General features: G+C 31.5%; 3 protein-coding genes across 4 annotated transcripts; 2 read left to right on the top strand and 1 right to left on the bottom strand.

The window, feature by feature from the left end:
• Window positions 2216-6451, bottom strand: LOC109717481 (GDSL esterase/lipase At2g27360-like). The gene is made up of 5 exons (XM_020243295.1): window positions 6148-6451; window positions 5665-5880; window positions 4165-4313; window positions 3505-3781; window positions 2216-2790 (listed from the first exon to the last, which is right to left on the bottom strand). The coding sequence occupies exons 1-5, from the start codon at window positions 6410-6412 to the stop codon at window positions 2519-2521; spliced, it is 1179 nt and encodes a 392-aa protein (XP_020098884.1). The 5' UTR covers window positions 6413-6451; the 3' UTR covers window positions 2216-2518.
• On the top strand, window positions 14845-24818 carry LOC109717491 (GDSL esterase/lipase At1g28570-like). Of its 2 annotated transcripts, none has more exons than XM_020243310.1 (5): window positions 14845-15171; window positions 15377-15589; window positions 23094-23245; window positions 23983-24259; window positions 24395-24818. In XM_020243310.1, exons 1-5 carry the CDS (start codon window positions 14919-14921, stop codon window positions 24637-24639), a joined length of 1140 nt encoding a protein of 379 aa, XP_020098899.1. In that variant the 5' UTR covers window positions 14845-14918; the 3' UTR covers window positions 24640-24818. The 2 variants fall into 2 exon arrangements, with proteins under 2 accessions (XP_020098899.1, XP_020098898.1); XM_020243309.1 differs by having other exon boundaries at window positions 15374-15589.
• Window positions 24704-26113, top strand: LOC109717161 (GDSL esterase/lipase At2g27360-like). The gene is made up of 3 exons (XM_020242834.1): window positions 24704-24712; window positions 25110-25280; window positions 25777-26113. Exons 1-3 carry the CDS (start codon window positions 24704-24706, stop codon window positions 25996-25998), a joined length of 402 nt encoding a protein of 133 aa, XP_020098423.1. The 3' UTR covers window positions 25999-26113.

Here is a 26248-nt window from a genome sequence, read left to right as displayed (position 1 = left end):
TAGTAAAGTTTGTATTCTTTGTACATAGTTTGGATCTGAATAGGAATTTTTAGCCAAAAAGGAGAAATTAGGATAAATAGTGCACGTGCCTTGCCCAGTTTCAGCACTAGTTAGTTGCATCCAGCACACTCAAACTTGTCAACCAACTTATCAATGACGTACAGTTCAGGTGTGATCTTAATCTAACCTCTTATTTCGCAATCACTAAACAGTCACCTGAACCTGCACATCATTGTAGAGATCCAGAGCAATAGAGCATTCAAGAACCTGTACTAAGATACTGTTTTAACAAGTAAAACAATTCTGTATAAACATGCAAAGGATCGGCCCTTTTTTTTTTTTTTTTTTTTTTTTTTTTTTTTTTTTTTTTTTTTTTCTTTTCTTTTGGGCTACTATCTACTATTTTTTTTCTTGTTATTTTTGTCTTATATTCATTTTTGTCTTTTTCTTTTGAGACCTGACTGTCTCACTTTTGTAGCTAAATTCAATTTCTTATTGAATAAAGTAAATAGCATGCTATCTTTTTTTTTAAAAAAAAAGTACGACTCTCAAACCTCTCTTTTTGAAAGGAAAAGATTTTTTTTTTTTTTTTGCCTCCAAAGCCGAAGAGCCTAATCCGAGGTCCCTTTGATTGTAAGGGATCCACTGTGCTTTGTGTGGGCACATTCCAATCAGAGGGATACGAGCCTATTCTGATAAATTATGTAAAATAATCATTATTTCACTAAAAATTTAAACTATCAAATAATAAGGCATTCTCTTTCCCGTCTAAACTAGAAACTTTTTAGTGAATCAAATATATAGATTTGAGTTAAATGAGAAAAACTAAAATAACATTAAGAACCTCATCGGATTAAAATTCAGAACCTCCTATTTTAATACTAAACTAAATATGATATCAGTAATTTATATTTATAGCGAGTGCAAGTGCAACTATTACAAAAATACCCTCACGAGTAATACAATATTACATGATGTACCAACATATTCGGCTCTCCGATTTTGGAGAGAATAGCACGACTCGTTTTGAAAAAACACGCACGAATTGAACCCCCCCCCTAAGTAACAGGTGAGCTATTCTTTGTTTCATCCTTTGAATTCAATATATAAATTGAATTGCAGCAAAAATAATAATAATAATAGCTTTTTTGTACCGACCGCCCCTAAAACAAGTGACAAAAGTTTTGATGGTTGGTACCCGATGTCCCAAATTCGAATCCCAATTGATTCATATTTTCAGTTAAGTTTATTTCTAAATGAAATAAACGAAATGGATAGTGTGCTACCTATCTCTCTCTCAAAAAAAAAAAAAAAAAAGCTTCTTTGTTTCATCCTTCGTCATTTAATATTAATAATAATAACTATTACAAGAACAATGCCGTTAATTATATACTTACAGCTTAACCCTTCTCCCCCTACTTTCCTCCATTTCCCTCTCTATCTCTTTTTTATTTTTTAATGTTTTGTTTTTCCTTTTTTTGAGACCTTGGCTGTCTCATCTATATTGCCAAGTTTATACCACTTTATGAATGAAGCAAGTAGCTTGCTATTTTTTTCTCCAAAAAAAAAAAAAAAAAGCTTCTTAGCACCTCACACTTCGAATTCAATATACAAATTTAAAACCCTGAATTAAAAAAATTCAATAGCTTCTTAACTGGGCTAACTAACCCAGCTTGGTTTACTTTGGATCCAATGATTTTCGATTATAGCTGGGCGTCATATTTGATTTTAATCGACACCGGATGAGCCCGGGCGCAACTCTAAGCATAGACTATTGAGCTGGTTTGGGTCCAAACCCAACACGGTCCCGATAGAAGGTCGGTATGAGCCCATTATGCACTTGTCGACCCACCTCGAACTCCTTTGCTCGTGGGCGCGATGTCGTATTATTAGAAACAAAATTGTTATTGAGAGAGCAAGTGAAGTAAAACTAGTTACTTTTCACATATAAGACCTGAACATATTCAATTCGTCTGTTTTATCTACTAACAATAGTTTCTGCTCTATCAATATTACTGTCTTTTGCTGCCATAAATCCAGAAAACAGGAAAACCGTAGCTGACATCTACAATATGAAGTAATGAAGGCAAGTGTAGACCCTTCCAGCATCTGGAACTGATAGATCATAATTACCCCATGTAGACATGCCTTGAGCATCCCTAATATATTGATCCAATTTTGATAACCTAACAATCAAAACAAGAAGTCTCAGATATTACTAATGCCTATTATTGCATCATCTTATCATCTCACTGTAAACAAGATAAAAACAAGATGTTATTCTCCTAAATTACATTACCTGTTGGAAATAATAATCCAAACTTGATTAAAATCCATTATCAGCTAGTTTCTTACCATAACAAATTAGCAAAGCGAACGAGGAGTTTTCATTATTACAACAATTCACACCCTTGGACTTTAACAGGGTGTCAGGAATGCTGGCCCCTATGGACTTAAATCTAATCCTTCTTCACAAAAATTTTATTGCTATAATCAATTCCAATGTGCCATTTCCAATTTATTCGCTACACTGGTTAGAATACAGAATCTGCGCGTCGTTAAGTTCGATAGTTGGGCATGTTTCAGACAGGGAAGGTGCAGCATACGGTCCGTTTAACACCGCAGAAGCAACAAATTTGTAGGCAGCCTCAGTCAGGTGTAAACCATCCCAAGATGCGTAAGTTGAGGGCTCAGCGCAAACAGACGATCCTTTAGTTCCGCACAGAATAGATGGTGCGCAGTTGTAGGGTCCGTGGCTTCCACAGCACGCTAGCAAAGACGTCTTAAATCCTGCAAACACAACCAGAGATCATAACCAGAAATCATCAAGAACTTACCAAGTTCGATGCATATCTTTTCTCGATAGCAATTCATAATCGAATAATATCACTGCTCTTCGATTTTTGAGTAATTTATCAGAAACTAAAGCAAAGGATATTCCAATATAACGAGATCAATGACCACCGACCAGTCCATAAGAAATTTTCTTTTTATTTTATTCAGCAATTACGTATCTATATCTAGTCTATTTAATGGTTGAAGAGTTAAACCCTGAGGTGGATCATGCCCTATTGATTATCAAACCAATTTTACGAAGTTTTGTTACAACGGAAACTTGATCAGAAAGTACATACACATTACATGATTAGATCAGAAAGTGCCTATGAACATAATTGTATGTGATAAAATAGCCTAACAGATAAAGAATATCTTAAAATGTATACAAACAAAACAAAGAAATTAGGAGTTGCTTATGACTTCCAACATCTTTTTAACTAAACCGAAATTTGCAAATCTGATAGAATACCTAACAAACTACCTTACAGGTAGAAAACAAACGAAATGAAGAAGAAAAGAGAGCTGCTTATGACGTCATACTCGCAACATTTTTCGGCTTGCTACAATTTAGCTTTTATCATCTCTAGGTAAATTGTATTGACATTGACAAAATTCTAAAAAAAAAAAATTACTAAAATACAGAAAAAGAGAGAGAGAGGAACCCACCAAATTTGTGAGGGAAGCGGAATATGTTCATTGAAGCTCCGTAGTAGTCGGCATAGATGATAGTAGCATGAGGGTGAAGCTTGCGGAGCCTATATAACTCTTCAACAAGTAATTTGTTGTGGTACTCTGAGAACTCATTCAGCCACTTGATGCAGCCTGTTTGTTGGTCATAAACTTCTTTATTTTGGCTTTGGAACACTGTCAGATACAACGGCACACACCCGATCGGGAAGTTCCCTGGAACGACGAGTGTCCTTGCCCCGAGTTTGATCAGATCCTATCAATAATATTAGCACTTCAGCAAAGGACGCGACAGCATTAAACATGACAATTTGCGTAGACAGCTACAACAACTCTTGAATTAGCTTCACTGAACTTCAAAAGTTTTGATTGCTGTGCCTAACTCTTCTGTTTTATTTGATCTCTGAACCTTTTTGGCAGTACCTGTCAAAACTTTAACAGCTTTCTTCGAAAATGTTGTGAACATTCCATTATGTGTAACAGAGATTACAATATACCAGTATTGTTAAGTTCTCTCTGGGAGGTAGTGAAATCAAACTTGCAATCAAAACTTCTAAAAGTTTATACGTATTTCAAAAGGGATCTACAGTTCGCGTAGTATCTGTATATGTTCACTAGTTGAAAAAGAATTGGGCTCACATTGATGGCCGAACCGATGGCTTGGACGACGACAGGAACATATGTGCGTATTTCATCGAGACTTCTCGCACGGAGGAAAGGATGGTTGTAGTCGTTTCCTCCGATCTCTCCCACGATGAAAAGTGACGAGCTCATTATATCACCGCGATCTACAGATGTATAAATGGTTGTTAGCAATCGAGGTCGAAATCAGTATCCATAGATGTTATAAATTCACCATTACAGCCAAAAATTCAGCATTGTTTCATAAGCTTTACCGAAGAATTGTGTATATCAGATATGGAACCAAACAGCATGATGACTGTAGACACATCTCAGCTAATAAACCACTCAAATTTATTCATATTTCTATTTCAAAAAGGTATTAATTTTAAACTACCTGTTATATAAAAGTTCTATCCACTAGTCGGGAATTACAAATATTATTGGGCTTCTGGAGGAGAAAGTAAGCACCAATTATCGTCATTTTAAATAAGTAGTAGCCTTAACTATTACAATCTCATATACATTTTAAGCCAATTTAGTCCCTATAACACAAAATTTACAATTATGAACTTATAATTCAAGCAAATATATTGCATAGCATTTTCCTCATACATAACTTTTATCTTGCCAAAGTCCTTAATTATAAAAGAGTTGATTTGGCATCTCTATTTCAGTTTCTGTAAGTCGTTAAGAGAAGGATTTGGAATAGAGATTAATCAAACCACTGTAACTCATTAAGAGATGGATTTGGAACAGAGATTAATTAAACCAGAGAAAAGTAATTTCAGTTTCTAATTTATCGCAACAAGCAATGAAAATTGAATTTGACCATCTTAAGTTATATGAAACAACTGTTTACCTTTAATAACTTAATGCTAAAAGTCTGACGGGATCCGAACTTAGAATTTCTAGCTTTAATGCCATATTAGCTACCAGAAAATAGTGTTTTAATATTTAAATTCACCATACCCAAATTTTCAAAAGAGCCCAATAATGTAAGTATGTAACCACCCCATTATTTTAACTATAATTAACAAATATTTTTTGTTGCACTAAACTTGCATCTAATCAGCAAAAATAGCTATTCTAGGCCTAATGAAATGTAACTACCGCGAAAGAAAAAAAAAAAAAAAAATTGGCCACCTACTTTGTTATAAGCAAATAAGCAACATCATCAGGTAAGGGACACCACCAATTATCTATGGACCTATTTGATTGTCATTTATTTTTGAAACAAATTACTCTTTGACATTGACAGGTTTTCAATGCACAGCCTCTGATCCCCAGCCAGATCCCCTTCTTCTTAATCAAAGAGATAAACCATTGTAGCGTAATTTGAGATAATTAAATACCTGTAGCAATCTAACAAATTATTCCGTAACGATTAAATTTCCACCAGAATTTACCAAAATTCGAGAAATTCGTTAAATTCATATACAAGTTCTGCGCATATTTATTTTTATTTTTCGCCGAAAATCAACGAATCTATAAATAAATTGTGATTGGGTTATGTACCTGACTCGTCAGAGAGCAGATGTAGGAGTTGCCTGAACCAACCCATCTGAACGCCCAGGGAGTACTCCGTCCAAGTCACGTCTATCCCCTTCTCCTCGAAGAAAGAGATGTTCAGCGCGGTGGCGCCGCCCACCGCGAAGTTCGCCCCATGCCGGAAGTACTCCACGTCCCGCCCCGCGAGGTACGGCGGGACGAACGGCAGCCCCAACGCCTCCGCTGAACCCAAAANAAAAAAAAAAAAATCTAGAATTAATCTTAACATCTTTATTCACGCGTATGATGATGATTATTATGGGAATTATACTACGTGCACTGACTACATGCGTATAATGATAATTACCGTACACAATGATCCTTATTATGTGAATTATGGTACGTGAGAATTAAACTACCGAATCTCTTAAAATAAATCGAATTTAGGACTGTTTTTTGATACCACGTACGTGACAGATTGATAGGAGATGAGGGTGGACAAAAAATTACCGACGAAGTCGATGATGATGCGGCCGTCGGAGAAGCGACCGGTGGGGCGGCCGAAGAAGGTCTGGCCATAGGGGAGGCGGCGGACGGGGTCGGGGAAGTCGCCGATGGACTGCAGGAAGTTGCCGGTGTCGGTGAGCGAGTCGCCGAAGGCGAATATGCGCGCGTAGCACGCGGCGGCGACTACCGGACGGAAGATAGTTAAAAAGACAAGCAGTATCGCGGTGATGAAGAAGAGAGAAGAAAATTGGCTCTTAGATGAAGCCATCGGAGGTAGTTGAGAGAAAAGAATGGAGGTGAGAATAGGCGATCCCTTCCGTTTTTATTATTATTAGGGAAATTTCCACATAGGTCCTTACGATATTTTGTTTTAATCTTAGTCCTTGTTTATTGATGATATATTTTTGAGAGAGAGATAGATAGTGCGCTATCTGCTTTATTTATTTTATTTAAAAATAAATTTAGTTAAATCAATTAGAATTCAAACTTGGATCTCGGATATCATTCACCAAATTCTTTGCCACTTGCTCTAGAGACGATCGGTATTAATGAGATATTTTTAATGTGCGAAAGAGACTGTTTTGAGAGTGTATAAAAAGTAAGTGACTTTTCGTGTTAATTAGTCATCGCCATTGGAAAAGGAAATTAATTTGTTTATTTAGGGCAATTATTTATGTGTGGTGACGGTCGGGTCTTGCTTTTCCATGGACGATATCATTTGGCTCGTCGGCTCGAATGGGCAGTGCTGCATAAGTGACTGTTTTTCAAAGGCAAAGATTCCTCTCTTTTTTTTCTATTTTTTTCTTTTCGTCGCCATCGTCGTCGTCCTCACTAAAATTAATCATAAAATCCACAGTAACAAATTGTGGAGGCTACTAGAGGGAATGATTTGAACCTTAGATATGTAAATCGGACGGATCTGGACGGCAGGGTTCCTTACCACACACTTTGTTTTCCTGCGAGATTGTGACGGATTTAGCATGAATTAATTTAATTTTTTTTTTCTGACTTACTGTTTTATTAGAGATGAAATGAGATAGGATAAGCAAATTTGTGGCAAATTTGTGGAGTATATTTGTTTCAGTGAAAGCAAAAAAGGATAAAATAATTTTCGGACATAAACGTCCTATTTTTGTTATTTGGATCATAATAACCTCGCATTTGGTTGAAACTTGAATTTTTCAAAATACTGGTCTGAACTTCAGCTCTAATCCAGATGAAAATCAATTACGAAATAAAAATTAAAAAAATAATAAAATATTAATTCATCTCACGCATCTTCATCTTTTACACTATTTATTTTCTACCAAACAAAAAAAATAGAACTAAAAAAATTCAGTTCCATTTCAGACCTTTTTATAACTACTTACGACATGTAAAAAATTTACAACGGAAAAAATCAAATCAGATAACAAAATTTTGCACAAACTCAAATTAACTACCTTAAACTAAAAACTCGAAGCCAATCCAAATTTTAACATAATAAAACTGAAAAATGATCTTAGATCTAAAATTATAATAATAATTTTGCTTGAATCGAATTTAATCAACTTATTGCATTAGGCCGAATCGGCTGAACTATTTCACGTGTTTTCATCTTTGAATTGATTTCTTTGTTTTAACCAGATCGATTATTATTGAGTGTAGGCTCCTGTTGCGTAGCCGAATTCCCTAACCCTTGACCCGGATCCTCTTCGGGGAGTGTGTCGGAATGAAAAACGGCTTCGGATGGTGACCCTCGAAGTTTGCGCCCTTCGATTGATCAAGCGATTCGGCTGACGAGAGATCGGATCAGCCGGATTCGAAATCTCTATAATAAATTCGGTTCGATTGGATAAGCCGAATGTACGGACCAAGTGAGAACTGAAATCGGCCGAAGAGCCGAATGACTATAGAACACAAAAATTGGTCGGCTTGAAGAGCCGAATGCCTTTATATTAATTGGTAAGAAGTACAGGAGTTGAGTATGCCGGATGACATGCAGACTCGAGTGATCTACTTAATGCACTATTCCTAGGAAGAACAGTAAATGCGGGAAAGTAAAAGTTATAAATAGACTATTCCTAGAAAATGCAAGAAAGTGCGAGGAAATAAGGGCGGTCTTTTATTCAACAGGAAAAGACCCCTTTTTAGAGCGTTATTGGCCTATTTATAGGTCGCCCCTGTTGATCAGTTATTATGTATCCATGATCGGCCACTTTTCTTGATTTTTCGGAACCACTTCCAGTCGATCGAAACCGCTTGCAATTGCTCGCGGTTGCTTCAACTCGGCTGTTATACTTCAAAACTATTCCGATGCTTCCGGTGCATAGCAAGATTACTGCCTTTAAATGGGATATCGGCATACCACCTATCCGCGTCTAATTGGCTCAACAGTTCCATTTTGAACCGACTCAAGTTTTTTCTTTTCGTTGCTTGAACCGAATCAAATGTCCCAAATTCTTTCCCTGAGCTGAGCTAGATCACACAACTGCTTTGAACTGAACTGTTCTTCTTCCTCTTCCTTAATTCAGTTGTTATTTTTCTTCATCTACAAGATAAATTCTGCCTTTCACCGTCGCTTCTTACATCGTCGTTTCTTCTTCCTTTATCGATTTTTTTATTTTTTTAAAATTATTTATCCGTTGTATAGCACGAATTACTATGCTAGTTAAAACAATAATTATTTTGGTTTCAACATAAAGTGCAAGTCAAGAATTTAAGCAAAAATAGAAAATCCACTAGGATAATTGGCATCAAGTGTTGTATAAAGTAACTTAGATAATATTATAAACTATAAAATTTCAAACACGAAATTGTCATAAAACGGATANTTTGGTTTCAACATAAAGTGCAAGTCAAGAATTTAAGCAAAAATAGAAAATCCACTAGGATAATTGGCATCAAGTGTTGTATAAAGTAACTTAGATAATATTATAAACTATAAAATTTCAAACACGAAATTGTCATAAAACGGATATTCAGCGGTTTTAAATTAATTTTTTTGTTTGATTTTGTTTTGTTTATCCAGTTTAGTTGATCTTTTTTGAGTTAGGATTAAAAATATATGTAATTAATATGATTTATTCTATCTCTAATTTTTGTTTATACCGAAAACAATAATAGTTAAACATTCTAACTCTTCGATTACATTATCAACTTTGATATTTTTGTTCTATGTACGTTTTCAATTTCAGGTTTAGAAATTAAATTGGACTACTAATAAAACCAAAGCGAATTTATGGAAATGAGACATTTTTTATTTTGAAAGAACGGTGGAAAATGTAGTTTAAAAAATTGGCGGGTTCGATTCAGACGTCGTGGTTTGGATTTTTCGTTGATGCGTTTATAAAATGGGACTTGAGCCGCAGAGTTTAAATTATTTAAAAATCTAGGAGATGTCCCTAAAGTGGAATGGGGATTTAGGAGCCAATGTGCAAACAAAGGACAGGAGTTCGAACCCCTCGGGTCGAAAGGTCGTATGCAAATTTCTTTATTAGGCTGCATTTGGTTAGAGAACTAAATTTTAAAGAACGATTTTTATTATTTTCGGAAACAAAGGATATTTCGATATACGTTAGAACAATTATAAATTTATGTTTGAATACATTTGGAGATATTATAGAGAATATCCTTAGTAGCGTTTAGATAAAAAAAAAATATAGAACAATGTCTAAATATATTTTTTAAAATTAAAATAATTAATTTATATTAGTTTGGATAAAATAATTAATTATATATATAATATTTAAAATATATAATAATGCATGAAGAAATAATTATATATATAATACTTAATAGAAAATAAATTAATTAAATATTAATATATAAATAATAAAACTTAATAAAATAAATAATATATCAAATTTAATTAATTTATACTATATAATAAAATTTAAGTATAAATATATTATCATAAAAATAATATTTATATTAATATATTTATTTATATATCTATTTATCTAATAAAATAAAGAGAAGAATAAAGTTGTTTTCAATTTTCCTAAGAATAATTTTTAACGATTTGTTCCAAGATCCAGCACAAGTCGCTTGGATCGGAATTCAGAACAACCGGTTCTCCTCTGTTCTTCTTTGGGGGATATCTCGTGTTGTTCCGAGACATCTCCAGTACCAAACGTAGCCTTAAGTGTATGAATAATCACAAAATAAACGATTAAAAATAAAAATTTTATAAAGGAATAGTAATAAAATATTTAAATTTTAAATTCGGTGGATGAAAATAAAAATATTAAATAGTGATAAAGTTAAACAAAATTGTAAAACCATGCCATAATCATTTCAGAAAAAATCCTGTCAAAAATTGATACTACGCAAATAATCCAATTATAAAAAAATATAATTTAAATAAAAAATAAAGTAGGCCCCTGGTCTCTACCTTGTACGATTTTTGTTATAAGTGAAGCTAGGCACGTGTCCAGTTGACCCACCTTAAATTTTTGGGAAAACTTCAAAAAACCCCATGTGGTTTCACACTTTTTCATTTTAGTACCCTACAGTTTAAAGTGAATCAAGTTAGTATCACGTGATTTCTCATTTTATCACTTTAGTACCATGTGGTTTAAAATGTATCAAGTTAGTACCCTGTGGCTTTGCACTTTATCACTTTAGTACCCTGTGGTTTCACACTTTATCACTTTAATACCTATAGTTTAAAAAATCACAAAGTACTAACTTGATACAAAATTAAAACCACAGGGTACTAAAGTGATAAAGTACAAAACCACAGGGTACTAACTTGATACACTTTAAACCACATGATACTAAAGTGATAAAGTAAGAAACCACAGGATACTAACTTGATATATTTTAAACCATAGGGTACTAAAGTGAAAAAAAATGAAAATCACAAGTAGGGTTTTTGAAGTTTTCCCTAATTTTTTTTTTTAAGGAAAATATTTATAAGTATCTCTAATAAAGAACAATGAATTGATTTAAAATAGCAAAATGGGTAAACCTGAAGGTCCTGAACCTTCTCCATTTCTAATCCACATGTAAAATAGTCCCTTTTCCTAAATGGAGGAGTAATTTGCATCACGCTTCCTATTTATAAATAGATGAATTAGAAACCAACATGAATTAGAAACCAACAAAGCTTTTTCACATCCCACCAAAAAAAGTGGGACCCACCCGTAAGAAAAACGAAAAGCTACGGTAAAATAAGCGGGACTCACTAACCTTTTTGCACGCGGTCCACCTGTGAGTGAGAGAGAGAGAGAGAGAGAGAGAGAGAGAGAGCGCAAGCAGTGGACCTCTCTCTTCTTTTTTGATTATTCGCAAACAAAAGGTAAAATGAATAAAAACATTTCTTTACCAACCTTTTCCACAAAATCGAAATAAATTGTGAATTTTTCTCCTGCTTAAAATATTCGTGATCAAAACGGCTTAATAGAATTATATTTGAAAAAAATCGGAAAGAGTGACAGTAAAAAGATGAAATTTCTCGAAAAAATTCGGATTGGGATATTGCGGAAAGATAAAATTTCTCAAATCAGTTTCGCGCGACCATCGCTCCGCAGATTTCCACCCGAGCAGTCAGTCAACCCTACCTGTTCGATTTTGAAGAAAATATGAAGACGGAGGAGCGACACGGAAGAAGAAAAGAATAGGGGCGAGGACTGAAAAATCGCGGCGCAGAGGCGGAGGATAAAAACACAATCCATGAGGCTAAGGGCAGCCTCGTGGACCACGTGGAGTGAGAGGTACACTCTCTCCCCCCGGTGTGTGTGTGCGCGCGCGCGCGCGCGTATATATATTATTTGATATATATATATATATATATATATATTATTTGATTTATTTTATTTTTTATTTTTTATTTTTATACTCATAAAAATTATAAGTATTTATGATAATTGTATATAAATTTTTTAAAAAAATTTAACTTAATAAACGAATTTTTATTTCAGTTTTTTTAAATAATAAATATAAAATTTTCATATAAGTCACATATTCGAATTATTGATGAATCCTTTTTAAACCGTATTTTTCGATGAATTTAAAAATCAAGATACGAATTTTAGTCGTGTTATATCCGTATCGAATTTTTACCTTATCTGAATTAACTAACTAATAACTATATAATATATATATATATATATTATATATATATATATATAATAATATATATATATATATATATATATATTTATTTATTTATTTATAAATTCTATGTTGATGATAATAGAAAAATATTATGCCTTTTTTTTTACTATTACAGTGAGCTTTTTTTTTTTATTTTAAACTATTTTATTTATTTTAGTTATTTAGTTTAGATATTTTTAGAAAAATATATACTTTAGTTTTATTTTTTAATTTTTAATTGTTCAATTCTGCTTGCATCGCGCAATCTTATCATATTCATTTCAATGTTTTTATCAAGTCACTTTTATACTCTTTTAATTTTGAGATTGGTTTGGTATATATCGCTATTATATGTTGGTCACATATAGCATGCATTAATATGAGAAAAATTAGTTGGTTTATGTAGGCAATTTTAGTATTCAAAATGTCATGTATGCTTATCAATATATATTCTAGGGCTAATTTTGATATATTCTAGGGCTAATTTTGAGTATTTTTTAAAAAAAGTTTATATTCTAGGGCTAATTTTGATATTGTCAAACAAAAAAGATTAATTTTAGATATAATATATCTGTTTTGATGACTATGTATTACGGATATTTATATAAGCATCACATGTTCGTGTTAGACACGTGTTCGATGTGGATATTTTTTGGACATATATTTAATGCTGATTCATAAGGCAAATATTTAAAAAATATATATACATATTTTTATTTTATTTTTTTTATGCATTTATAATGTAATATGATAAATATTTTAACTTTTTAATGAATGCATATAAAATTTTTTTTAAAATATAAATAAATTATGTGCGGTGAAAATTTTTTTCTTAAAATATATAAACTATTAATAAAAATTTTACTAATTTTCATTCGTATGAGAAATATAATAATATTTTATAAAAATTAATATTTTATATATAATAAATTTATATTATTATATTTTATTAATGATGTTCATGTCATACCCGTGGTCTAATTTTTTAAAAGCTGTGAGTCGTCGTGTCTGAGTCATGTAGTGTTCCGTATTCCGTGTCAATATCCGTGATGTCTAATTTGACGATATTAAATTTAGCTCTGAAAATATTTGTTTTGTTTAAACTTAAATAAATAATAAAAGATTATTGGTGAATACTAGAGTATCCGCGTGCAAATAAACTAAGTGACAATGCATTCATATTCGTCCGAGTAATTACGCCCTCTAATTAAACATGCAGAGCCTTCTTACCTTTATCGAAATTGAGAAATTTTTTGGGCTCGATACAAAGTATTTATATAAATTATTCATGTATTAATAAATCTATATAACATTTTGGACTATTTATTTATATTTATATGAACCATTAAAAGAAGATCTTAACATTCCATGTGCAACAATTTGAAAGGCAATATTTTAGAAGACGCACAGCAGTAACTAATTTTAAGAACAGTAACACTACTAGGATAGCACTCCATAATTTTTCTTTTTAATGAGAAATATATGTGTACTGTAAAATATTAAATATATCTTAAAAGTTGACAAGTGCAAACGAAATTCCTTAAAAAAAAATCCAAGTACAAATGAAATTTACAAATTGATTAAATTTTTAAAATTTATAAATAACGTCTAGTAAAACATTAAATAAATGATCATACATGTTCGCACATCTCCCTTTATGGTCAACGCTTGGGCACCTCAAGGATTTAAAACACACATATATTGCTAGTATATATTATAAAAAGTCATGTAAAGAGCAATGTTATATATAGGTGTGTAAATCCAACATCCTAAAATCTGAAAGACGATAATTTACTTACTAATTATCTTCTTTTTTTTTTCTTAATACTAAAAATTTAAATAATCGAGTGCGCATTTAGCATTTTCTTTTTTTACGACTAATTGTGTTATCTTTCTTTAAGGATAAGTTATATACCTAATGTTATTAAAAAAAGAAAAAGTCTACCATACACTCTTTTTCAGGTGTACATCGATACGACAAGTGAAATATATCCCACCCTTTGATAGGGCAGGTGTGTATCATACATCGTCGATCTTAAAAAAATAGAAATAAAATATCACACAAATGTAAAATTTAAATATATTTTTATTTTTTGGGGGGAAAAAAGTTAGCATGTTATTCGTTTAGACCGTTTCGTTTATTTATTTAAAAAATAAATTTAACTAAAAATATAAATTAATTAGGATTTAAATTTGAAATGCCGGATTCCAATCATTAAATAACAATTAATTCCGGAATAACAATCAATTTATTATAAAATTTATTATAATATTTAAATATAAATAATATTATTAATATAGTATAATTAATAATTTTATAACAAAAAAATATATTATAATATATAACATATTATATTTATATAATTTAGTTTTAATTCAATTCGTAATTTTAATTAAGTTTGAAATTAAATATTGTAATAGCACTATTCCATCAAAATAGTGGAACAGCAAATCCCAATCTATTCCGAAATAGTCAGAAATAGCAAAATTTGATCGGAATAAAATATTCCTGCCAAAAATTATTTTGTTTGGCGGAATAGCGGGGATAACTTCCGTTATCCCCGCTTATACTGCCAACTAAACGGAGCCTAAGTCTCTCCCTCTCCTTCACGACTTTAGTGTGCACATTGCTCTAAAACAGACAATTCTCTCTCTCTCTCTCTCTCTCTCTAGAGATCTCTCTCCCCCCCTCAATGGCTTTTTGCAAAAATGGTCATCTCTCTCTTCTCCTCCTCAATCTCCTCATTCTAATTCTGAACACCCCCCAGGCCATAGGATGCTACACCCGGATCTTCAGCTTCGGCGACTCGCTCATCGACACCGGAAACTTACTCCACGCCTTCGGAAACGCTCACCTCCCCGTCGGCCGCCCCCCCTACGGCGAGACCTTCTTCTCCCGCCCCACCGGCCGGTTCAGCAACGGCCGCGTCGTCATCGACTTCATCGGTATATTTAGGACCTCTTTGGCCCGACTTTCGTGTACTCTGTTGTGACACTAAATATTGCAAGAAAGAATTGCATACATATATATATATATATATATATATATATATATATATATATATATATATATATATATATATTTTGAGAAAAGAGAGTTTAGAATTGGTTCTGATATCATGTTAATAAAATTAACTCGTGGATGCAGCGGAGGCATTCCAACTGCCGTTCCTGCCGCCGTACCTCGCGGGGCGGGGACCGGAGGATTTCGAACACGGGGCCAATTTCGCGGTGGGAGGAGCCACCGCCCTGAACAACTCGTTCTTCGCGGCGAAGGGGATGGAGGTGACATGGACGGACTACTCGCTGAGCACTCAGCTGCAGTGGTTCAAGAACCTCCTACCTCTTCTCTCAAATGAATCAGGTATGTGTGTATGTTTATCTATATTTATATCTATACTACATATAAAAGTATATAAAAGTATATACGTATAAAAATTCTAAGAATGACAGACGAAAATTAAAAAAAATAAATAAATATTCTTTACGAGCAGTCATAATAAATTTATTAAAAAATATCTCAAATAAGAATGAACAAACAATTATTATCAATCTGTTAAAAAATAGCATTTATATACATCTATAAATTTAATCCTACGAACAATTATGATCAATTAGTTAAAAATATTCTATATAAAAATATAGAATTATTATCAATCTGTTAAAAAATAACATTCCTATTCATCTATTTTACATTAAAATTTAAATTTGAATTTAAATCGTAAATTTAATTTAATTTTTTATATCAAATTTAAATTAATAATTAAAAATTTTTAATTATAGCGAATCAAAATTAAATTTTAAATTTTAAAATAAATGTGAATTAAATTTTGATGCTTTTATTTAAAATACATACTTAAATTTTTAGATCATCATAATCGAAAAATATATAAAAATATTTAATGTATATATAAAAAAAAATATAGAATATTATAAATATTTTCTAATAAAATGTATCATATGAATTTATAAAACATAATTTTTAAATAAATATAACCTACAAATTATAATTGATTTAAAATAAATTAAAATAATTGTTATGTGTATTTGTATATAGACACAAGTCACACACTAGTATATATATATATATATATATATATATATATTATATATATTATATATAATATATATATATATATATATATATATATATATAATATATATATATATATATATATATGTGAGCAGGGCTGCTGTGCTCTCAGGAGCACGGAGACCTCCGGCTCCTGAGCCGTTTTTGATGATGGATTTTCGAATCGACGATCGCTCCGTTAAACTTGATCTAGCGTATTTAAAGTTTCTATAAAATAATTTTTGCGATTTTTCGATATCATTCACCTAGCAATCGAAAGGATTCAAAATCAATAATTTTTAACGGCTGAAAATAAAAATACTATAAAAGTAGTGATATAGCACTAAAATTTTCGATCAGAAATATAGATCTTGTTGTAGATAGTATAAAGAATTTTCTATCAAAATTTCATCTGATTTGAATAATTCTACACCGTTAAACTTGAAAACGGCAAATATCAACCATTAAAAATTATGGATTTTGAATCCTTTCGATCACTAGGTAAATGATATCGAAAAATCGCAAAAATTTTTCTAGAAACTTCAAATGCGCTAGATCAAGTCTAACGGAGCCGATCGTCGATTCGAAATTTTCATCATCGAAAAGCTCAGGAGCACGAAGGCCTCCGTGCTCCTGAGAGCACAGCAGCCCTGCTCATATATATATATATAGAATGAGAGTAATATATATATAATAGTACAAAGTTTCGGTACTATACTCGTTTTTTATCTTAGGTATTCAAATGAACGATCCACACCGTCAAATATGATCTAAGCTATATGAAGTTTTAAGGAATAAAATTTTAATTTCTTTCGATATCGTTTACTTCGTAAATAAATTATGCCAAAATGAACAGTGAAAATTAAGCAATCTTTAGGATTTGAGAATAAAACTTTTGAATTCAAGATAAAAAATGCTAATTTAATCTAAATAGTTTAACATATTTTCTATCAAAATTTAAATAAATTTAGATTCTTCTACACACCGTTAAACTACAAACTCGTCATAATAATCATTGAAAATTGACAATTTTGAAATAATTTGATCATAAAATAAACTATATCGAAAAAATATAAAATTTTATTTCTAAAAATTTTAAATATTCTAAATCAGTTTTAATGGTGTAGATCGTTGATTTGAACACTCTAAAATCAAAAATAAGACTATAATATTGGAGTTCTAGTGTTATAGATATTATAATAGCTCTCTCTCTCTCCTCTCTCTCTCTCTCTATATATATATATATATAGAGTGAGCTACTATGCTATCGGAAGCACGGAGCCTTCCATGCTTCCAGCTTGTTTTCGATGTTGCACTTTCGAATCGTCGATCGACTCCGTTAAACTTGATCTAGAGTATTTGGAGTACCTAGAAAATAAATTTTTTATTTTCGATATCATTTGCCTTGTGATCGAATGGGCTCAAAATCAACAAATTTCAAAGGCCGTAGTGAGCCGTTTGCAAGTTTACGGTGTAGAAATATCCAAATCCGTGAAATTTTAATAGAAAATTCTTTATACTATATAAAACAAGATCAATATCTTTGATTTAAAATTTTAATGTCATATTATTACATTTTGTAAGATTTTTATTTTCAGCCGTTGATTTTGAGCCCCTTCGTTCACTAGGCAAATGATATCATAAAATCATAAAATTTATTTTCTAGGTACTTCAAATACTCTAGATCAAGTTTAACGGAGCCGATCGACGATTCGAAAGTCGCAACATCGAAAACGAGCTGGAAGCACGGAAGACTCCGTGCTTCCGATAGTATAGTAGCCTCACTCTATATATATATATATATATATATATATATATATATATATTAAAAGTATTTGGAATTTTGATATGCATCTAAGAGTAGAGTTACTATACTATCAGAAGTATAAAGTAGTTGGTGCTTCCGATTTTTAAGCCTTTAGATCAACTCAATTGATCATTTCTAATCATTGTATTAATATTATTAATCAATAGGGACCACTCAATTTTAGGAGAACCACTCAACCTTAAGGGGACCGTTATTATTCTAACCATAGAATGTTTAATCCAAGGACTAAAAAATCGAAAGCATCAACTACTTTATATTTTCAATAACATAGTACCTCTACACATGCATCTAATGTGAGAAAATATTTCAAACATACTAGCCGTTTTATTTATTTTTTTACAAATAAATTTAATTAAAAATATAAAATAATTAAGGTTCGAATTTGTAACGTGGGATACCAAATATCAGATTCTTAGACCATTTCCGTAGATAGGGCCCGTACTGTTTCGATAATAGAGAAACCATAGTCTAATAAGAGAAACTTTGGTTTGCGCAAAAGGAACAAAAGAGTCAGAATCGAGCTAAGCGAGATTATAAAAAAGCCACCAATTACGGGAACTGAGCTAAGCGAGATTATAAAAAAGCCACCAATTACGGGAATCGAGCTAAGCGAGATTATAAAAAAGCCACCAATTACGCATGAGCAGTGGACTTGGACCAAGTAGCAATTTATGTGTAGCTGCACAGCTAATTAATTGCCGTGAAACATGAGCTAATTAACTACTGTTTGCTTCGGATAATCCAACAAGGATTATACATAATCCTTTCGGCTTCGTTTGATTCGGGGTTGAGTAAAAACTAGTTATTCCTGAAATAAGGTTAAGTTTAGGGTTAAAATAGGATTAGAGTAATTTTGTGTTTGATTGAGAATTGGATTTAGTCCAGATATAAAAAAAATAGTGTTTGATTGGAGTAAGTGAAATAAGAAGGATAGTGAATAGTTATAAATAGAAAATAATAATTTTAACTCAATTATTATATTTGAATTTAATTTTTTATTTTATATTTAAAATTTTAAATTTAAATAAATAACTTTTAAAATTAAAAAATTCAAAATTAAAATCTATATTTTTAAATCTCAAATTTAAAAATTTAAATATAAAATATTAATTTTTTAAAAATTATAAATTATAAATTTTTAAAATTTAAAATTTAAAATTTTAAAAAACAAATATTAATTTTAAGATTNACTTGAAAACGGCAAATATCAACCATTAAAAATTATGGATTTTGAATCCTTTCGATCACTAGGTAAATGATATCGAAAAATCGCAAAAATTATTTTCTAGAAACTTCAAATGCGCTAGATCAAGTCTAACGGAGCCGATCGTCGATTCGAAATTTTCATCATCGAAAACGGCTCAGGAGCACGAAGGCCTCCGTGCTCCTGAGAGCACAGCAGCCCTGCTCATATATATATATATAGAATGAGAGTAATATACTATATATAGTACCAAAGTTTCGGTACTATAGTCTCGTTTTTTATCTTAGGGTATTCAAATGAACGATCCACACCGTCAAATATGATCTAAGCTATATGAAGTTTTTAGGAATAAAATTTTAATTTCTTTCGATATCGTTTACTTCGTAAATAAATTATGCCAAAATGAACAGTGAAAATTAAGCAATCTTTAGGATTTGAGAATAAAACTTTTGAATTCAAGATAAAAAATGCTAATTTAATCTAAATAGTTTAACATATTTTCTATCAAAATTTAAATAAATTTAGATTCTTCTACACCGTTAAACTACAAACTCGTCATAATAATCATTGAAAATTGACAATTTTGAAATAATTTGATCATAAAATAAACTATATCGAAAAAATATAAAATTTTATTTATAAGACTATAATATTGGAGTTCTAGTGTTATAGATATTATAATAGCCTCTCTCTCTCTCTCTCTCTCTCTCTCTATATATATATATATATAGAGTGAGGCTACTATGCTATCGGAAGCACGGAGCCTTCCGTGCTTCCAGCTTGTTTTCGATGTTGCGACTTTCGAATCGTCGATCGACTCCGTTAAACTTGATCTAGAGTATTTGGAGTACCTAGAAAATAAATTTTATTATTTTTCGATATCATTTGCCTTGTGATCGAATAGGCTCAAAATCAACAAATTTCAATGGCCGTAGTGAGCCGTTTGCAAGTTTAACGGTGTAGAAATATCCAAATCACGTGAAATTTTGATAGAAAATTCTTTATACTATATAAAACAAGATCAATATCTTTGATTTAAAATTTTAATGTGCAATTCATTTACATTTTGTAAGATTTTATTTCACCGATTGTTTGAGCCCCTCGTTCATATAGCCAAATATCATAAAATCATAAATTATTTTCCTAGTTACTATCAAATACTCTAGATCAAGTTTAACAGGAGATACCGATCGACGATTCGAAATCCAATATCGAAACGACTGAACACGAACTCCGCTTCCATGATAGTAGCCCACCATATAAATAATATATAGTAATATAATATAATATATAAAATAGTGGCATATGATATGGCATCTAAAAAGAGACTAACTACAATAATAAAAGTAGTTTCTTCGATTTTAAGTATTTAGATCAACTCAATGCTCATTTCGAAAAACATGTATTAAATTATAATCAATAGACACCAATTTTAGAGACCACTCACCTAAGGACCGTTAGTATCTAAAACCAAAATTAATCCAGGACTAAAAAACGAAAGTGATCAACTACTTATATTTTCAATAACAAACCTCTACACATTGCATCTAATAGAAAATATTCAAACATACTAGCCGTTATTATTTTATTACAAAAAAGTTAATTAAAAATAACATAAATTAAGTCGAATTGTAACGTGGGATACCAAATATAGATCTAACCATCCTAATAGGCCCTAACTTTTCGATAATAGAGAAACCATATCTACATAAAGAAACTTGTTGCGCAAGAGGAAAAAAGAGTCAAAACGAAAAGCTAAAAAGCAGATATAAAAACCACCTAATTACGCACGACAAACGAATATAAAAAGCCACCAATTACGGAATCGGGGACTAAGCGAATAAAAGCCACCAATAGCATAGCATGACTTGACCAAGTACAATAATGTTACCCACATAATTAATGCCGTTAACATCTAAATAATACTGTTTGCCTTCGGAAATCCAACAAGATATACAAATCTTTCCGGCTTCGTTTGATCTGGTGAAGTAAAACTAGTATTCTTGTAATAAGGTTAACTTAGGGTAAAATAGATAAGATAATTTGTTGATTAAAATTGAGTTTATCAGAAAAAAAAATAGTTTGATGATAAGAAATAAGAAGGATATGAATAGTATAAATCGAAATAATAATTTTAAAACCAATTATTATATTGATTAATTTTTATTTAATTAAAATTTAATAAATAAATAACTTAAAAAAATTCAAAATATAAATCTAATTTTTAATCTCAAATTAAAAATTTAAATATAATATAATTTTTTAAAATTATAAATTAATAAATTTTAAAAATAAATAAATTTTAAAAAACAATAATAATTAAGATTGAATTATAACATTTTAAAATTTCAAATAATAACTATCAAATTAAAATTAATAATTAAAAATAAATAAATTTAAAATTAATTATAAAAATATAATATTTAATTCAAGATTAAATTATAAATTTTAAAATTAAAGTAACATAAAATAAAATTATATTTAAAAATTAAATTGTATGGGTTAACTTAATCCACCTACCTCGTTTGTTGGGCGGGGTGGTTTGTAACCCATAACCTAACAAACCATAACACCCTTAGGTTTTGTTATTCCCACTCACCCTGGTTTTAACCCACCCTTAATTTGTATTTGGGAATAAAATCAGGGTTAATGGGTTATCCCACCCCTTAACCCCGAACCAAACGGAGGCTTCAAGACTACTGTATTTAGTACATTCTGTAATTCGGTCAGTAATGTAGCATTTAGGATTATTCGAAAATATTATCGAGTGGAGATGGATATCTTATATTACTGACGGGTTATCTTACATATTATGTAAAATTACAAATTTTTCTTTCAAATTTCTCCAAACACTTTCAATACCTCATGTTTAAAATTTTAATATAAAATTTGAATTGTTAAATTTTAAATTTTGAATTTTAGATTTTAGATTTTAAATTTTTAAATTTCACATTTTGTAAAATATGGCCATAAAAAAGCAATTGTGGAATAGGCTATATTTTATTATCAGAAGTTTTATAAAATATATACATTGTAATCCAGCATTACATTATTATATTAAATCAAACATGATAATGCAGTATTAGTAGAAATCTGATTCAAAATTTTTAAATATCTAGTTACATCGAAATAATTTATAATGCTACATAACACGAACCAAACACGCCTATAATAAAGTAATAAAAAGAATGAATTCTCACATATTATATCTTTTAACATTAAAGAATTTTGATTGATTTATATTCACATAATTTGAGAACAATGATAGCTCATAAAAAATCATTTATTAATATTTATTTTTCAAAACTATGCCGTTATATATATATTTATTGCTGTGCTGGCATATATATATATATATATATATATATATATAATGTAAACAATTTTGATATTTATTAATGTATTGCTAATATATTGAGAACTCATTATATAAATGCTTTAAGCGTTTTTAGGCTTGCTCTGATTGTAATCGTCAAGCCATTTGTGCGGCCAATTTGCCCGGCATTGAAACATGAAAAAAAAAAAATCACAAAATCAAATTAAACCGGCCGGCCGGTATTTTTAAAATTTTTAATATGATTTGATTCAATTTTGATGGAAAATTTGGAGTTAATTTGAATTCACAAATTAATGCAAGCTGAAAAATAAAAGTACATATTTTTGTATATATGCGTGTATTTATTTATATACATTTAAGAGCCTAAATACGTATCAAATTATGTTTTATTGCTAAAATTAATAAACATTTATATATTTATTTATAGACCATAGTGGCATCATGGATACATCGCTTTTCATGGTGGGAGAGATCGGAGGAAACGATTACAACCATCCGTTCTTCAGCGGACGGCTAACAACCGGCGAAGTGCGCTCCTTCGTTCCCTTCGTCATCGATGCAATCGCTTCTGCCATACATGTACGTAAAAATTTACATCAATCTGAGGTCTCCGTGCTTCTAAAAGTATTTTAGTTATACTTTGAATTTATAATTATTCCTCTTTTAATTGATTCTCTTTATTCATTTTATTTTTTATTTAAGTTATGTTTATATATATATATATATATATATATATATATATATATATATATATCCACTCTATAGAAAACTTTTAAAAATTTGATCATAATTTGGTTAAAAATTGATGTTCTGAATGCCTTTTCATCGAATATAGCTATCGAAAATTCAACAATTTTTCTCGGTTTAGGAAACAAATTTAAATCAAAATGAGCGAGTGCCACCAAAAGATGTATAGACTTGTTGACTATATTTCATTTGGAAGGAGACTTAGTAAATAATTATTATGATTATTATTATTTTACTGATACTTTTTTAACTTTTGATTCTTTCGATATAAGTTATATATTTCTATCCATGAAATATAAATTTTTAAAATTTGTTTATAACTCTGTTAAAAAAAAACCCTGTTTTCAACTTGATAGTCTCGTGAATTTGTTTATGGTTATTTTAAAGAAATTTGCTCAGGAGAGCAATTCAAATCAGAACGAGAGAATGTAGGGGTCAATTAATGAAAATAGCCTATTCATGTGAAGGGTTCTCGATCGTAAGTGTTTTCGCTGCGAAAATTTTTATAGAATTATTAATTTGCTAAGCAAATAATAATTCTAAAGCAAACTACTTTGATTGATGCATAGGACCTGATCAAATTGGGCGCGAAAACACTGGTGGTTCCAGGAAACTTACCAAATGGTTGCGTCCCAATGTATCTCTCAATGTTCCGAAGCCAAAACTACGAAGATTACGACCCACAAACCCGGTGCATCAAGTGGATAAACGAGTTCTCCGAGTACCACAACAAATTGCTCGTCGAAAAATTGCACACTCTTCGCGAACTTCATCCTGATGCAACCATCATCTACGCCGACTATTACGGTGCTTTGATGAACATTTTCCAGTTCCCGGACCAACTTGGTGAGTCATTTTCGTTGTTTCAACAGATCGGTTTTTTGGGTACTACGATATCAGAGTTAGTCATAAGCCACAGTACTACGTACTATATGTCGAATGATCACGACGGCGATGATACGTGATCATGGTATGTTGCAGGATTCGATGAGCCGTTGCTCGCGTGCTGCGGTAGCCACTGCCCCTACAATTGCTCCATTCATTGTGGAAATGAAGGGTCGACGGTTTGCGCGGAGCCGTCGACGTACGCTTCCTGGGATGGGTTGCACTTGACCGAGGCGGCTTACAAGGTGGCCGCCGACGGCGTGCTACGGGGACCGTACGCCGTCCCCGCCATCGCAGAAACATGCGCAGATATTGCAGATATTGAACATTGTATTGCATAAATCTATCTGCTACATCTTACTATTTCTTTCTTTCTTTCTTTCTTTCTTGAAACTTGTAGCTGCGATGTTTTATGTACTAGTTGCCCTCTTAGACACTGCTCTTATATACACACTCCATAGCAAAAGGGTTGATAATTTGCTAAATGCAATATATATATATATATAGAGAGAGAGAGAGAGAGAGAGAGAGAGAGAGAGAGAGAGAGAGAGAGAATGAGAGAATCAGATTACGGGATTGTTTGACTTAACTTTTGAAAAGTAATTTTAGATTTTAGAGTCTTTTTAATTATCTAATGAAAAAAGAAAAATATTAAACATGCGCGACGACATATGTTTATAGACTTATGTAGTTTGCATGTGCAGGGAATTTATTAAACTCATTAGTCTTTTCATCATCAAAATGAAACGATCCTGTTAACCTCATATTTAAACTTATGAAAAAAAAACGATTATTTTATACAATTTGCTAGTCGAACAGGGTGTGCCTCAACTGGGTGAATGAGTTATCCGAGCGCCACAACAAATTGCTAGTCGAAAAACTGCATGCTCTTCGCAACCTTCATCCTCATGCAACCATCATCGATCTACGCCGAATATTACAGAGCTTTCATGAATATCTACCAATTCCCGCACCAAATTTGGTGAGCTTTGTTCCTGCTGCTTTCGTGTTTTGCATTTTCGCAGATGTCGTTGGTCTCCATCGTATCAATCTTGGATATTATGATATTGAAGATGGTCTTATTTTCGTGACAGTAAGTGCGTTACTATCATTTTCTATCGGCTTAAGCTTTTTGATCGTATAGTTTGAAACGCAGATTATTTTGATTATGTTTTGCGCGTTTCATTAGGCAACAAGATTAGGTTGTGTATGCATTTCTTATTTGAGATTATTGCAACATCTAGCTCTAGCACTATGATCAGTTTGATTGAATCTTGCATTTAGCTGCATTTAGCCATACTCATATGCAAATACAGAAGAGAATTGAAATCCTTTTATTGAAAACTAATTGCTAGTAGATCCCCTGATTTCTTGCTGTAGTTCCTGATGGGTGAGCTAAGTTATACGGAAGTCGGTATCTAGAGCATAAACGATGATAATGATGACGACTACGATAATATGCGATTCGTATGTTGTAGGATTCGACGATCCTTTTGTTGCATGCTGCGGAAGCAAATGCCCTTTCTGATTGCTCTATCTGTTGTGGAAACGAAGGGTCGAAGGTTTGTCCAGAGCCGTCGAGGTACATTTCCTGGGATGGGATGCACCTAACTGAGGCGGCTAACAAGGTGGTTGCCGAGGGCGTTATACTGTTCCTGCCCTCGCTGACGCGTGCCCATACATTGCACAGCAGTGCGTAAACATGTCTGCAGTGTCTTTCTTAAATTCATTCCGATGCAAAACGGACTACCCTAGGTTTATACCGAATCAGTTTTGAATTTTGTGTACGTATTTGATAGTAGCCACAATCTGAGTTTCAAGGGTTGATGGGTGAACAATATATGCTTCATTTGCTGATGAACATCTTGCTTTTGGAACTCATTTCTTTGTTCTATGTCATCGAGAATAACTAACCACTAACATCCAAACAAGACAAGAAGGTGCCTAAAA

This window comes from Ananas comosus, linkage group 11, assembly GCF_001540865.1.
Source record: "Ananas comosus cultivar F153 linkage group 11, ASM154086v1, whole genome shotgun sequence".
NCBI lineage: Eukaryota > Viridiplantae > Streptophyta > Magnoliopsida > Poales > Bromeliaceae > Ananas > Ananas comosus.
Note: the sequence above shows the minus strand (reverse complement) of the source record. Positions and strands in the feature narration are given on the sequence as shown.

Excerpts from the sequence above, each read along its gene's own strand:
- LOC109717481 (XM_020243295.1), bottom strand. The coding sequence starts at position 6,412 with ATGGCTTCATCTAAGAGCCAATTTTCTTCTCTCTTCTTCATCACCGCG. Across the intron at positions 4,314-5,664 it reads TCTGCTCTCTGACGAGTCAG|ATCGCGGTGATATAATGAGC; the intron begins GTACATAACCCA and ends ATACATCTGTAG. Across the intron at positions 2,791-3,504 it reads CCGCTTCCCTCACAAATTTG|GATTTAAGACGTCTTTGCTA; the intron begins GTGGGTTCCTCT and ends TTGTGTTTGCAG.
- LOC109717491 (XM_020243309.1), top strand. The coding sequence starts at position 14,919 with ATGGCTTTTTGCAAAAATGGTCATCTCTCTCTTCTCCTCCTCAATCTC. Across the intron at positions 23,246-23,982 it reads CAATCGCTTCTGCCATACAT|GACCTGATCAAATTGGGCGC; the intron begins GTACGTAAAAAT and ends ATTGATGCATAG. Across the intron at positions 24,260-24,394 it reads CCAGTTCCCGGACCAACTTG|GATTCGATGAGCCGTTGCTC; the intron begins GTGAGTCATTTT and ends GGTATGTTGCAG.
- LOC109717161 (XM_020242834.1), top strand. Across the intron at positions 25,281-25,776 it reads CAATTCCCGCACCAAATTTG|GATTCGACGATCCTTTTGTT; the intron begins GTGAGCTTTGTT and ends CGTATGTTGTAG.